Source organism: Saccostrea cucullata, unplaced genomic scaffold (genome assembly GCF_032062105.1).
Source record: "Saccostrea cucullata isolate Sc308-1 unplaced genomic scaffold, CSIRO_AGI_Scuc_v1 ctg13022, whole genome shotgun sequence".
Taxonomy (NCBI): Eukaryota; Metazoa; Mollusca; class Bivalvia; order Ostreida; family Ostreidae; genus Saccostrea; species Saccostrea cuccullata.
In genome coordinates, this window is record NW_026920956.1 from 1 (window position 1) to 15,494 (window position 15,494).

Consider the following 15,494-nt stretch of genomic DNA (forward strand, 5'->3'; position numbering starts at 1 on the left):
GTGTGTGCTTTTTTTAGGACTCGGAACACTCTTTGAAAACCGTAGCTACACGCCCGATTTTCATTCTCCGAAATTGATTATTTAATAAAAAATGATTTTAAAAATAAAAATCTAAAAATTTCGAGCTGTCTGTAATTTCAATCTTTTTTTCAGAATAAACCAAAAGAAACTTGCAGTTAATACAGTGTTATAATTCTTTATGAACATGCTTTTTTAAATTTAGTCAAAGAGCAACTTCATAGAGTGTATATGATTGTATAAAGTATAACATGAATCTGAATTTACCAAATAAATCAAAACATGATTGGGGAAAACAAATTGTGTCTCTGACAGCACTAACTAATGAGCTTGTGTGTTAACTTTAAAATGAAAGAGCACAAAATGCAAATAATTATATTATATATTGTCTGCATACGTTCTCCAAGCTAAGAACATGATTAAAGATATCGTTATCATAGTTTGCATTGAAAAGTGCAAAAGCATTACCAAATATAGTGACTGTCCTTTGAAGCACTATTCATGAGATTTATTATTTAGGGAAGAGCCTGCAAGATATCCTATAACTATTTGAATTATTTTATTTAAATCAGACATCAATTCAGTGCAATGTGTTATATTTTATATGAAATTCATTTTTTTCCTTGTCTGTCCTCATCTTAATGTAAAAAGACTTGAACTCATAAATATTTGTAAAATTAAATGTAAAATTTTTCAGTCTCTATCTTGTAATAATTAATTTGATTGGCTCATGACTAATGAAGACCCCGACATCCTTAGATTACTTGCTTACGGAAGCGTAAATGGCTCTACACTTGTTGTGTTAGAACTTTGTATATTGTCTTATATTTTATCGACTTATCAACATATAAAGTGTTATACCTCCTTATTAATACACATATTTTGAACTATATTAAGATTTTCTAACATAATTGAAGGCAGCTACTTTTGTTCAGTAGATTTTATTGCTGTAAGTTTTATCGACTGAAATAATATACTGATTTTCAGATATTGATCGTAACAAGATATTTAATCATATCGATATAGTATTGTTGATATGATAAAATAAGGATATAGATATATCGATTTTAATTTATGAATAAATGCGATAAAGAAGTAAGAATAAAGTGTTTTTGAATTAACTTGGCGGGGGCGGCAATTCTAATGAATCTTCACTTTACTCGGGATTCAGTGAAACCTTATGTATCGTGTATTTACCAGTGTGTACGACTGAAGGCTGAATCAAATTAAAAAGGGAGATGGAGACACACTAAATGTTAGATTTGGGGGCTGTTGTACCGATGAACACTTTTGAAGAGGGGGGCAAGAGTATCGTAGTGCCCCTCATCCAGCTTTAAAAAAAACTGAGTACCAGAGTACAGCAGAGATCCACAAATATAACCCCAAAATTAAGAAAATTCTTGCAGTTGGATTATTAAATCCATTGGGTGTTTTTTCTTATTATATATTTAATTTGGCTGAAACCACACTTTCCTCTTTTAAACTATGCGACTTATCTTATACAGATTGGTTGAATGCACAAATTATTTTATATTATTTTAAGCAATAAGAAGTTAGATCTGGTGTTAATATTTTTTTGCAGGTTGGGGGGTGGGAGGGGGTGTGTGCTGGGAGGTTTCAAGACTGTGGAGGTTCGCGTTCATGAGTCAGATCCTATAGAGTTGAACAACATCAAATATTTACAAAGTACATAATCAGTGTTATTTTTATAATAGTGTTACTTTGTATTTTCGTTTCGTTAGCGATTTACAATCCCCACTGAACTCAGGAGATATAAGCAGTGAACCACGATAGAATATATCAGATTCCCCTTTCAAAATGATGGGTACAATAACCCCTTATGACAATGCATATAATTTAACTGTTGATGTCTCTCCATCTCCATTTTTAAATACTTTTTATTTCAGCCTATAATCGTACACGATATACATGTAGCAAATACATGGTACATAAGCTTCCCAAGTGAAGTGAAGATTCATTACATTTCCCGCCCCCGCCAAATTAATTCAAAGACACCTTTTTCTCACTACTTCTCAAAAATATTTATATATCTATATCGATATAACTACATATTTTTTTTATTCATATCGACAATACTATATCGACATGATTAATTATCCTGTTTCGATCGATATTTGAAAATGAAAATAATATTTCAGTCGATAAAATTTAAAGCAATAAAATCTATTGAACAAAAAAAGTTGCCTTCAATTATGTAAATACATCTAAATACAATTCAAAATATGTGCATAAATAAGGAGGTATAACACTTTATATGTTGATAAATCGATAAAATATAAGACAATATACAAAGTTCTAACACAAGTGTAGAGCCATTTACGCTTCCGTACTTGCTAGATTCCTTGGTAATCTACCTTAATTGAAGATATTTTGATATGCATATATGTCCTTTTTTCCCAATTGCTTGCCCTTGACTACATGCATAAATAATTATAAAATATATGTACAGTACATGTTATATATTCAGTATATCTCTTATACCGGTATTCGTTTTTATCAATTGCTCCGAGTCTCATTATATGTAAGATCATGTTTGTTCTATCAATTGGATCCTCCTCCTTCTTTTGTTTGTAAATCTGTTTTGCTCCTCCAGGGGCCCAAATTGGACTGACAAAATTTTGTATCTTTACAAGTCGTTCGAATTTTGTTAAATTTTTCTCTTTGATTAAATCGAGTCGTCTAAGCGAAGTCTTCATATACTGTATAGGGGGAAAATAACTCGCAGTGTTAATATTCGCTATATTCACGGTGTTAATAAATCCGTGAATTCAAGAAACAGTGATTAAATTTTTTAAATGATCTCCATGTTTTATTTTGAAATTTAGGAGAAGACTACGATAGGTTTATACACATGTACCGTCAATACATGGTCATTTCAGTTAATTCCGAGTAGTACTTATCATTACATTATATTGCACTAATGGCTGCGATATATTTAATTTTAGCGGCTTAATTTTTACACATAATTTTAGTGCAACATTTAGGAATTCAACTTTGATATATCAAAGTGTTTAAGTCGTCTAAAACATATCAGAAAAGTATTATTCATCAGAGATTGTTGTCATAATTAAATCGCCAAACCTTGAAGAAGTTGTATTTGACAACATTTTTATATCATAATATCGCATTCTAAAACAACAACACGAGGCGGTTATACGTTTCCGTACTTTGCTCTTCTCGTGCCTTTGTTATTTGATTTGTCAAATGCATTTTATTAATGTTCATTTGATTCGATGATTTAAAGCAAGGTTTCAAATTTACTATCTGTTTGAATTTCAGACAAAAGTGGATAAGTTCATTTTTGATTTTTTTTTCTTATTATTGTTTTCATATTCAACTAGACATTTAGATATATCGACGAAATATTGACAACTAACAATGGTAATTTCCATTCCTTCGTCGATATATCCTGGTGAGCTTACAGAGACATGACTACTGTGACATGACGACAATAACTAGTCCTGTCTGTGTTTACTGTGACATGACAGAAATTACTAGTCCTGTCTGTGTTTACTGTGACATGACGACAATTACTAGTCCTGTCTGTGTTTACTGTGACATGACGACAATTACTAGTCCTGTCTGTGTTTACTGTGACATGACGACAATTACTAGTCCTGTCTGTGTTTACTGTGACATGACGACAATTACTAGTCCTGTCTGTGTTTACTGTGACATGACGACAATTACTAGTCCTGTCTCTGTTTACTGTGACATGACGACAATTACTAGTCCTGTCTGTGTTTACTGTGACATGACGACAATAACTGGTCCTGTCTGTGTTTACTGTGACAAGACGACAATTCCTAGTCCTGTCCGTGTTTACTGTGATATGACGACAATTACTAGTCCTGTCCGTGTTTACTGTGACATGACGACAATTACTAGTCCTGTCTGTGTTTACTGTGACATGACGACAATAAATAGTCCTGTCTGTGTTTACTGTGATATGACGACAATTACTGGTACAGTCTGTGTTTACTGTGACATGACGACAAATACTAGTCCTATCTGTGTTTACTGTGATATGACTAGAATTACTGGTCCTGTTTGTTTTTACTGTGACATGACGACAATTACTAGTCCTGTGTGTGTTTACGGTGAGATGACAACAATTACAAGTCCTGTCTGTGTTTACTGTGACATGACGACAATTACTGGGCCTGTATGTGTTAAATGTAACATGACGACAATTTCTAGTCCTGTCTGTGTTAGCTGTGACATGACGACAATTACTGGTCCTATATATGTTGACTATGACATGAGACAATAAATAGTCCTGTCTGTGTTTACTGTGATATGACGACAATTACTAGTCCTGTCTGTGTTTACTGTGACATGACGACAATTACTAGTCCTGTCTGTGTTTACTGTGACATGACGACAATTACTAGTCCTGTCTGTGTTTACTGTGACATGACGACAATTACTAGTCCTATATGTGTTGACTATGACATGACGACAATCACTAGTCCTGTCTGTGTTTACTGTGACATGACCACAATAAATAGTCCTCTCTGTGTTGACTGTGACATGACGACAATCACTAGTCCTGTCTGTGTTTACTGTGAGATGACGACAATTACTGGTCCTGTCTGTGTTTACTGTGACATGACGACAATTACTAGTCCTGTCTGTATTTAATGTGAAATGACGACAATTACTAGTCCCGTCTGTGTTGTCTGTGAGATGACGACAATAAATAGTCCTGTCTGTGTTAACTGTGACATGACGACAATCACTAGTCCTGTCTGTGTTTACTGTGACATGACCACAATAAATAGTCCTGTCTGTGTTGACTGTGACATGACGACAATTACTAGTCCTGTCTATGTTTACTGTGATATGACAAGAATTACTGGTCCTGTTTGTTTTTACTGTGATATGTCGACATTTACTAGTCCTGTCTGTGTTTACTGTGACATGACGACAATTACTAGTCCTGTCTGTGTTTACTGTGACATGACTAGTCCTGTCTGTGTTTACTAGTCCTGTTTGTGTTTACGGTGAGATGACGACAATTATTAGTCCTGTCTGTGTTTACTGTTACATGATGACAATTACCAGTCCTGTCTGTGTTTAGTGTGACATGACGATGATCACTTGTCCTGTCTGTATTTACTGTTACATGATGACAATTACTGGTCCTTTCTGTGTTGACTGTGAGATGACTACAATTACTGGTCCTGTCTGTATTAACTGTGACATGACGACAATTACTAGTCCTGTCTGTGTTTACTGTGTCATGACGACAATTAGTGGTCCTGTCCATGTTAACTGTGACATGACGACAATTACTGGTCCTGTCTGTGTTAACTGTGACATGACGACAATTACTAGTCCTGTCTGTGTTAGCTGTGACATGACGACAATGATAGTAGTACTAGTCCTGTCTGTGTTTACTGTGACATGACGACAATTACTAGTCCTGTCTGTGTTTACTGTGACATGACGACAATTACTAGTCCTGTCTGTGTTAACTGTGACATGACGACAATTACTAGTCCTGTCTGTGTTAACTGTGACATGACGACAATTACTAGTCCTGTCTGTGTCTGTGTTCCTAGTCCTGTGACATGACGACAATTACTAGTCCTGTCTGTGTTTACTGTGACATGACGACAATTACTAGTCCTGTTTCTGTGACAATTTAGTCCTGTCTGTGTTTACTGTGACATGACGACAATTACATAGTCCTGTCTGTGTTTACTGTGACATGACGACAATTACTAGTCCTGTCTGTGTTAGCTGTGTGTGACAATTAGTCCTGTCTGTACTGTGACCGACAATTGTCTGTGTTAACTGTGACATGACGACAATTACTAGTCCTGTCTGTGTTAACTGTGACATGACGACAATTACTGGTCCTGACTGTGTTTACTGTGACAAGACGACAATTACTAGTCCTGTCTGTGTTTACTGTGATATGACGACAATTACTAGTCCTGTCTGTGTTGACTGTGACATGACGACAATTACTAGTCCTGTCTGTGTTTACTGTGACATGACGACAATTACTAGTCCTGTCTGTGTTAACTGTGACATGACGACAATTACTAGTCCTGTCTGTGTTAACTGTGACATGACGACAATTACTAGTCCTGTCTGTGTTTACTGTGACATGACGACAATTACTAGTCCTGTCTGTGTTAACTGTGACATGACGACAATTACTAGTCCTGTCTGTGTTTACTGTGACATGACGACAATTACTAGTCCTGTCTGTGTTTACTGTGACATGACGACAATTACTAGTCCTGTCTGTGTTAACTGTGACATGACGACAATCTCTAGTCCTGTCTATGTTGACTGTGACATGACGAAAATTACTAGTCCTGCCTCTGTTTACTGTGACATGACGACAATTACTGGTCCTGTCTGTGTTTATTGTGACATGACGACAATTACTAGTCCTGTCTGTGTTTCTGTTACATGACGACAATTTAGTCCTGTCTGAGTTTACTGACATGACAATTACTGGTCCTGTCCATGTTTACTGTGACATGACGACAATTACTAGTCTGTCTCCTGTCATGTATTGACTGTGACATGACGACAAATAACTACTGTGTCCTAGTGGTCTGTGTTTACTGTGACATGACGACAATTACTAGTCCTGTCTGTGTTTACTGTGACATGACGACAATTACTGGTCTGTGTTTACTGTGACATGACAACCTGTCTGTGTGTTTACTGTTACTGTGACATGACGACAATTACTAGTCATGTTCGTGTTTCCTGTGACATGACGACAATTACTAGTCCTGTCTGTGTTTAATGTGAGATGACGACAATTACTAGTCTTGTATGTCATTACTTTGACATGACAACAATGGGCGGGAGATGGAGAACTGTAAATGTTGTATTACTGTATAATAGGTCACTGTATGAAAGCTCGTGTTAAATTTTACCTTAAATGCAATTTTAATGCTGCAGTAATTTGATGTTTGAATGCATAGCATATTGTGGGGTTGTAATTCATATAAGATTCAACAAATAAATACCTTAATGAATGAAACATACGGTCTAGGTAATAGTAAGTTAATCACTTTTCACTAGTAAATGTCCTGATATGTTAATACTTGGCGTGAGGTTTATTTCATTGCAAATTTTTACAGGTATCCAGCAAAAAGTTATTTTTTTTAAATACATATTACGATATAGTCGCTCATTTGGATATCTATTTCATTTTTGATTTCTCTGCGGTGACCCAGTCTACAATTATTTCGGGAAATACATCGCAAAACTGGATCTGAATGGTGAGAAATGAGATAAAGAACTTTTAGGGTTAACTAAAAGCGTAAAAAACAGAGGGACATAATCATCCCTACATTTTCTCCCGCTTTTCGACGGTTGTACAAAACTAGTTATATAATACTGCATTTTTAAGCCAGTACGATGACTCTCCATAATCAAACAATGTTCACCTAGCCCATTAGGCTCGATAAATCTTTTACTCTTTTAGATTCTGAATCATCGCATTAAAGACGCTTTAAAGTAGCAATGATTGTGTAATTTAATGAGATCAAGATTACTAATTTATTTCCTATTCAGCCCATTTCAAAAAATATTTTTATTGCCCTGTAAAAATTTCAACCTAAATCCACAAGAAATCATTATTCTACGGGGGTTATTTTTTGTCACTTGGGTTATGCAAGTTTTAAGAGTGATGATACTTTTCGACGTCGAATAATGACCGGTGGCATTTATTGCCGTAAAATATTGAGCAGGGGTTATTTTTCGACGTCGAAAAATGACACTTGTCAATATTTAATGGGGGAATTACTTTTCTTCACAAGGGTACGAAAAGTGACTAGGGGAGCGTTTGGGGAACATATGTAACGGTTCCCATTATAATAATCACTAGTTTATTTCAGATTCAACAAATCAATATTTAAATGAATGAAGCATACGAAGTACGTAACCATTATCCAATCATTTTCAGTAACTGATGTTTATTTTGATATTTATATTTTGTGTTTGGTATACTACGTAGCACATTTCTACAGGTACCCAATGACGAAGCCAGTAGTTCTAAGTACAAGTTACGATATGGGCGCTCTTTGTGCAATTGTTTTAGTTTTGATCTTTTTTGACGTGTGCCAGTCTACTATTATTTCGAGGAAATACACCGCACAACTGGAACTCAATGATGAGAAGTCAAATGAAGAACCTTTAGGAGAACACAACTCTACATCAGTAATAGAGTGTGCAGCGCGTTGTCAAAGGGAGTGTAGTATCTTTGGTTTCCACTCTCAAATGAAAAAATGTCGAACCCACAAGAGGAACCTCATGTCTGAAGTATCAAATGAGGATGGCTGGAGATACTACTCACATGACTGTATGTATAACTGTTATTTTTCTTTTTTTACTCACCATAAATTAGATAAATATCATGAATCTTTATTGCTCAATATCATTAATTAGTTCTAAGTAATAGCCCTTTCTTATTATTTGTAATCACTTCAATTTCCGTAATAAAAACATGCTTAACAAAATTTACATTGTAGTTCATATATTAGCTTTAATTAACAGATAACGTCACTCCTCTCACTTAATTCTTGTATATACAATGTATGATTACAGTATTATATTTTATGAGTTATTTCTGTACATTGTATATACATAGCATGATTCCAGTATTATATTTTATGAGTTATTTCTGTACATTGTATACACATAGTATGGTTCCTGTATTACTTTTTAGATATCTTTTATGGATTGTGAGTTTTTTTTCTGTTTTAGTCACTCCAATAGACTGTAAGGATCTTCAATCAGATGGATACTTTAATTCAGGGGTGTATGAAATCTACCCCTATGGTACCATTACCAGTCCTGTCCAGGCATACTGCGACATGACTACAATGGGTGGGGGATGGACGGTTTGTTGTTTATTTTAATATAAGGCATATTATAAAATTTATTTCACACTCAATGTTTTGTTGTTTAACGGAATATGGACTGAAAAAGTATAAAAATTCTTAGATTATATCATATATATTGATCCCACAAATGTTGAAAACAATGATTTGCTATAAGTGTTAACTTTAAAGGCAATCCAAAAACGAATTAATGGAACCCTGGACTTTGACAGAACCTGGACGGAATATAAAAATGGTTTTGGCGCCCCAGAACAGGATGTCTGGGTTGGTAAGTGTAAATTGCTTGCAAATAGGAACTTTTATTTCTTTAAAATTAAAAAATAAATTCGTGTGTCAGGTAATAGATTGAAGCATAATAAAGATCTGAGCTTAATACTTGGTAATATGTGTTCTACGATATATACATATCATGTTAGACTGATATATCAAATAAAGAGTGAAAAGAAAAGAAGAAAATCATTATCTTAAATCAGGAAATGACGTAATCCATCAATTAACCAAAGAAGGTACCTCATCCCTGTACGTGACCATAACTCTACAGAATGGTACAACGCTGTATGAAACGTACGACAGATTCTCTGTCTCCGACGAAGCAGGAAAATATCAACTCTTTCTTGCAGGACCTGCCACGGGAACCTTGGGTAAGTGTATCCATTTTAATTTCTAAAGGTATGTCGCACGTGAAATTTGTTAAATCAAGGATTTTTTAGAAGCATATTTTAGATAAGTTCTCATATAGTGTGACTCAAAATTGCAAAAGAAATAAGGGTCAGTGTGCATCCTATTGATCTACGATATAATTGAGTTGACCTTTTTGCACTCAAACTCTAAATTTTGAAAAATTGAGTTAACTTTTATCATATTTTACCAGATGTAACCAAGGCAATAAATTCAATTTTTTTTTACGTAAAAAAGTTTTAATAATACCTATCATTGAACAAAACTTGCAAATTAATGCGCTTAAATTATTGTGTGACCTTTTTGCACCAAAAAAGTAACATTTTTGGGGTATCAAATTAATTGAAAGGCAATAAAACATTTTATAAAATCAATCTTTTTTCCACTTTTGTGCTGATTAGTCACAAGAATCGAGTACTTTAAAAAAAATGAAAGATAAAGTTCGGGTCAGTGATGTTAAATTTGAAATATTAGTCAATATATGTGATTTTCGGGAGAAAAATGCTGTAAATTTATCTTGACTTATTAGACATATCTTCATTTTTTGGCAAAGTTTGTTGAAAGAAGGTGTAAAACGTGTTCTTAAAATATATATCCAAACCTATATTAAATATTTCAGTAATATCATAACGGAACATATCTCCGAGTAAAAGTATGTGAGGCTAAAGTTATAGGATATTCAATTTAAAAAATGTGCAGATTTGCAGAATTATCTGCTAAAACGTATTCTTCAAACACAAGAAGTAGTCCCTTATAAAACTTGCTTCTTTGTAGCTTTTTGAGTAGTGTTTTCGTTGACTCTTAAACCATTGACATTGCTGAATTAAAGTATGTTATAATAATTGTATTTTAATGATTTTGAAATTAACTTCAAATTACGTATATCATTAGAATAATACTTTTGTGTATTGATAAATTATAAAATTCTTGAAAAAAGAAAAGGATGTGTTTTTTGTCTGATAATCTCTTAACGTTTTTGATTCCATGCTAATTAAACATGTTTAATATTTCAGAATATCATTGGCCGGTACAATTAACATATGCAGCTGATATTGAACTTCTAATTGTCAAGTGTAAACAATTTCTAATTATACATTTTATGTACAAAGAAAATTATGTTAATTTTTTTTAACAGACAAATCCCAAAATTACATTTGTTCAACATTGTTATTCAGCTTGGGTTTCCAAATATTTTTTTTATAATTTACATTTTAACTTATACGGAAAAGTTTACTGAACATGATAGTCTGATTTTCAATGATTCACATTTTTTATTACTACGGAATAGGAAGTCTACAGTGTGTCATTGATCTTAAATGTCCAAAGGTTTACGAAAATTTGATGACAAAAAAATTTGATCGGATAAAATTTCAAATAAAAAAAGCTTAAAAAGCCAAATTCAAAACACCTCAACGCGGTTCACATTTACATTAATTTAATAGGAAATCTACCATCTTATAACATTCACAGATACACCATCTCTGATCTCGTTATTAATGATTTACTTAGTATTGCATATCACACCTTTTTAAATGCACTGTCTAGGACAAATATTAAATTTTCATTTTGCGATGTTTTCTTAAATTTTCAGTTACCCTAACACCCCCCCCCCCCAAAAAAAAAATGATACCATGTTTAAAAGTTTAACACGTCTGTTTATTATTACACTAGAAAGGATGCTATGTGAATTGTGCAGTGTATTGTTTTGTATTATTTTTATCTCTCTTTCCAGGAAACAACACGTTAAACTGCGTATCTCAGACTTACTTCAGTATTAAGTTTAATTTGATATAAATTAATAATTATTATCTCTGTTATATATCGTTTTTCTAAATCTGCAGGTGCCAGTATTAAGACATCGGGGATTCTAGAACTGAACAAAAATAAATATTATCGCTCTTTTCAGCATGTAAAGTCGTCTTTCTTAGGTGTATCTCAGTATTATTAATGACAATTAAATTGAAGATATATAAATCAATTAATTCTGCGATTCCTCTTGTTTAATTTTACAGGGGACAGTATGTTAAATACAGGTTTTATTTTACCACGATCTGTCTGGGATGTTCTTCTCCACCCAGACAGAGATCACGACGAGTATAGTGGATATAACTCTACTGATCTATTTTAAACAAGTGTCCATGTATATTTTTCTTTTTTAATTCTACAGGAGACAGTATGTTGGACACGGGTAATCCTAACAGAGATCTGTCTGGGATGTCCTTCACCACCCCGGACAGAGATAATGACAGAGCTAGTTTACACTGTGCGACTGTCAGTTACACTAGAGGAGGCTGGTGGTTCAATGCCTGTCACGCCGCCTTCCTTAACGGTCAATGGTCCCCGGAGTCCTGGTACAACCCATGGTCTCCCACAGTAACGAGTGGGACGTCAGTAAGGGGGACCACCATGATGATCAGACGTAACTAGGTAAGCATCATTAAATCTTAATATCCATTTTTTTTTTGTATCACTCTGAAATTTTCAGTTATAAAAGTTGTTTTTTTTTAATAGAAAAAATATGCTATCATACATTTATCTGTAAAGTATTAATTTATTTTTTTTAACAGACGAAAGATCATCCATGGATTACGGAAACCCCCAAGAGACGATTTTAAATTAATTTTTATCGCTGAGTTCTTTTTTTAATATTTAACATCAAGTAACAAACAGTAAAGGAAGGAGGATTGAAAGGCTCTGTAAAGCGATACTGGATGTATTCAGTAAAAGATGTATTTTATATGTGTTGTAATAAATTTGAAAATAGAAAAAATTGTTCTTTTTTTCCAAACACTGATAAATGGAGATAACTGGACGGAGAATTAGGATGAAAATTACTTTTTTGTTAAACCTATTACAGTGGAACCTGTTTAATCCGACACATGCAATACTCTTTACTGTGATTTCAGCCATTGTCATTTATAATTATCTCAAGGATCTTTACACGCTGCAATACTACACTTTGTTTATTTCAACACATATATTTTTAATCTGTTCCCCGTGCATGTCGGATAAGACAAGTTTCATTGTAATAAAGAAGTTAAGATATAAATATTTTTTTTTAATCAACTGTAATTTTTTATTGTGTTTTTTTTTTATTTCAAAACACTCTAACACAGATCGGGGATTAAAATGTTACATGTGTAATATGCGTTTTATTTTGACGTCTCAAATCTTAAAAGCAAAATTTGAGATCATTTAAATTCATTATTTAGGTTAGAGATAATTTAAAAAAGTGAGAAAAAAAAATCAAATTTGCGAAACAAGACAAGGAGTTAGAAAATAAATGAGCACCGATTCATTATTTTTTGAAAGATGTTATCTTATAATTACAACTTTTGCAAATAAAAAGCAAGCTGACATTAATCAATATGTTTGCTAAAACTTTTGTAATTATGAGACTACATCTTTAAAAAATGATTCAATATGTGTGACAAGTCATTCTCCTTTATGCAATGTGTATACGATGGTTTATATACTAGTATATCCAAAAATTTGATAGACTACAACTTGAAATTTGTTATTAAATCAATAGGAAAAGTTTTAGGAGCTAATGATAAAAATTCAAGAAAAGTTTGTGAAACAAAGAGGCTTATGATAAATGTTGTCGTTTGCAGGTCAAACACCAAGGTCAATATAAAGGTAGTTTTGGTACCAAAAGAAAAGTTCCTCACAATGAGTCTACCTTCTAAAATAAAAACCATATAAGCAGCAACAGTTCAGTAATTATGACCAAAGTTAGAGATTTTCAAAAGTAGGTCAAACTGGACAAGGTCAAGGAGTCAATATTAATGATGCCCAAAAGAATTTCAGAAAGAATACACAGGTGAAATATAAAAGTCACGAAATCAACCATTCAAAAGTTATCACCAAAGTTTTTTCAAAAGGTGGTCAAAGTCTGATGTCCAAATAAAAGGATAAAAATATAAAAAGAAAATATTGGTATTCAAGAGCAGCTTTTACCACAGGAAATGAACCCGTAAAATAATTAACCCCTAGCACAAAATATTCAGTAAATACGACCAAAGTTAACGTTTTTGAAAAGTAGGTTAAATCCATAAGATCAAGGTTAAAGGTCATTACTGTTTGTACTCAAGAGAAGGTCTTATCAAAATATAAGCGTGAGGAGTATGATATCACTTGATTTAACCGTGTAGTAACTATGGCTAAGAATAAAATTTTGAAAATTTCTTTAAAAGTGAGTCAAACATAAAGGTCAAAGTCAGAAATGCTTTTACCCTAGGAAAAGTTTTTACACGTTGAATACACCAGTGAAATATTATAGCCATAGTTCATATGACAAAGACTCAAATTACAAATTCCAAACTGAAAGTTAAACTAAAGAAAAAGACCTGTGAAATATGAAATCCATAGCTCAAACCAATTAAAGGCTGTAGTCAGGGCTAATTGCTTTACCACTAACAGATAAATCAGGAAAAAAATAACAAACAGACAACTGGACCGACCGTCCTAGGAAAATATATTTGCCCCTTATTTTTTGGATTAAGGATAGAAATTTTAAAAACAACACTTTGTGCTAAAATGTTTGTATGTCTGGTGCGAGGAGACCCCAGTCAGTTTCCTTAGGAAAATAACGAAACAATATAATGCACAGTCTGTCTTTGTGTACATGCTATTCATAGTTTATTTAAAGCATGAGGATAAACGTAGATCTCTTCCGAGGAGACGAATATACAATCTGAGGATAACTCTAAATCTCTTCCGAGGAGAGGAATATACCATCCAATGATAAATTTAGATCTCTTCCGGTTTTTGGAGAGTCTTAATAAAATTTTACACCCTAAAAGGGAAAATTTGATACAGTTTTAGAGAAATAAGATTGTCTGGTATCCAAATTCAGTAGACATTTTAAGGGAAAGTATTAACCCTATAAAGGGAAAATTTGTATACAGTTTTAGAGAAATAAGATTGTCTTAGAATAACAAAGGAATACCAATGCTTTAAAGAGTGATTTGTGGTGTCTTGCAATGTTAGCAAAAGCCTTTATATGTATTAAGAATATATAACCATTTAATGATGATTAGATCATGGCAATTTTTCTGAATGCCTGGAACTATCCTTTCTTAACCCGAAATATATTAATTGATCAACACCATGCTGTATTTAATGAAATTATATAACAAAAGATAATGGTTGCAAACTTTTGTTTATTTTGAGATCTTTCATTGAACTTTATACACCAATAAATGAAATTATATAAAAAGAGATAATGATTGCAAATGTTTATTTTAATTGAAAGAAAAGAAACTCTTATGCTCCAAATAAAATGGAGAATCCTCACAAATAAAGGGAAGTTTTAGTCCGTCTTCTCCTGTATAGTACGTGTAGTTTCTCTCAGTCACCCAGCGCCACCTGCCGTCGTTATGATAAGTCAAAGAGGAGGCCAAAGATTGGGTCAACTGCTGTCTCGCCCATTCATCGTTAGGATTCCAGTTCTGATACGTCACTGGTGTCCAATCAATATCAAAAATGAGTCTTTGGTTAATCTTTAAGATGATCCCACTCTTACAATTTCATGTTTTCAAATTATATAAAGTTTCATGTACTTCAATTCACATCAACAAGTCATTGTAAATATGTTAAAATGTCAATGATATCGTTCGAGGAGTGAAGTTTCTTTTATATAATGCACTACATGTATAACGTAAATATACCTTACGGCTTAAAAAAATGAAATATATTAAACCATGGGTTAGAAAAAAAGATTCATTCCTTATATTTTTGTTTCAGTGTTGACGACAAGACAATTTTTCTTACCAAAAATGGCATAAAATTGAGCATATTTTAAAACAAACGTCTAGAGGAGATATTGATATATTTGGGTCAGAAAAACGACTTATTACCTATTTCAAATAAGTTAAAAGTAAATAACCCTCT

General features: G+C 33.1%; 1 protein-coding gene across 1 annotated transcript; it reads left to right on the top strand.

Moving 5' to 3' along the window:
• The first annotated feature begins 8,083 nt into the window (after positions 1 to 8,083).
• On the top strand, positions 8,084 to 12,305 carry LOC134258839 (microfibril-associated glycoprotein 4-like). Its single transcript, XM_062741430.1, has 6 exons — positions 8,084 to 8,380; positions 8,785 to 8,921; positions 9,093 to 9,189; positions 9,395 to 9,562; positions 11,767 to 12,026; positions 12,167 to 12,305. Exons 1-5 carry the CDS (start codon positions 8,092 to 8,094, stop codon positions 12,024 to 12,026), a joined length of 951 nt encoding a protein of 316 aa, XP_062597414.1. The 5' UTR covers positions 8,084 to 8,091; the 3' UTR covers positions 12,167 to 12,305.
• Positions 12,306 to 15,494: the final 3,189 nt, after the last annotated feature.

What these genes read in the sequence shown, in the direction of transcription:
- LOC134258839 (XM_062741430.1), top strand. Translation starts at nt 8,092, where the DNA reads ATGGGCGCTCTTTGTGCAATTGTTTTAGTTTTGATCTTTTTTGACGTG. An exon ending in CAATGGGTGGGGGATGGACG is followed by an intron (nt 8,922 to 9,092) that starts GTTTGTTGTTTA and finishes TTAACTTTAAAG; the next exon opens with GCAATCCAAAAACGAATTAA. An exon ending in ACCTGCCACGGGAACCTTGG is followed by an intron (nt 9,563 to 11,766) that starts GTAAGTGTATCC and finishes TTAATTCTACAG; the next exon opens with GAGACAGTATGTTGGACACG.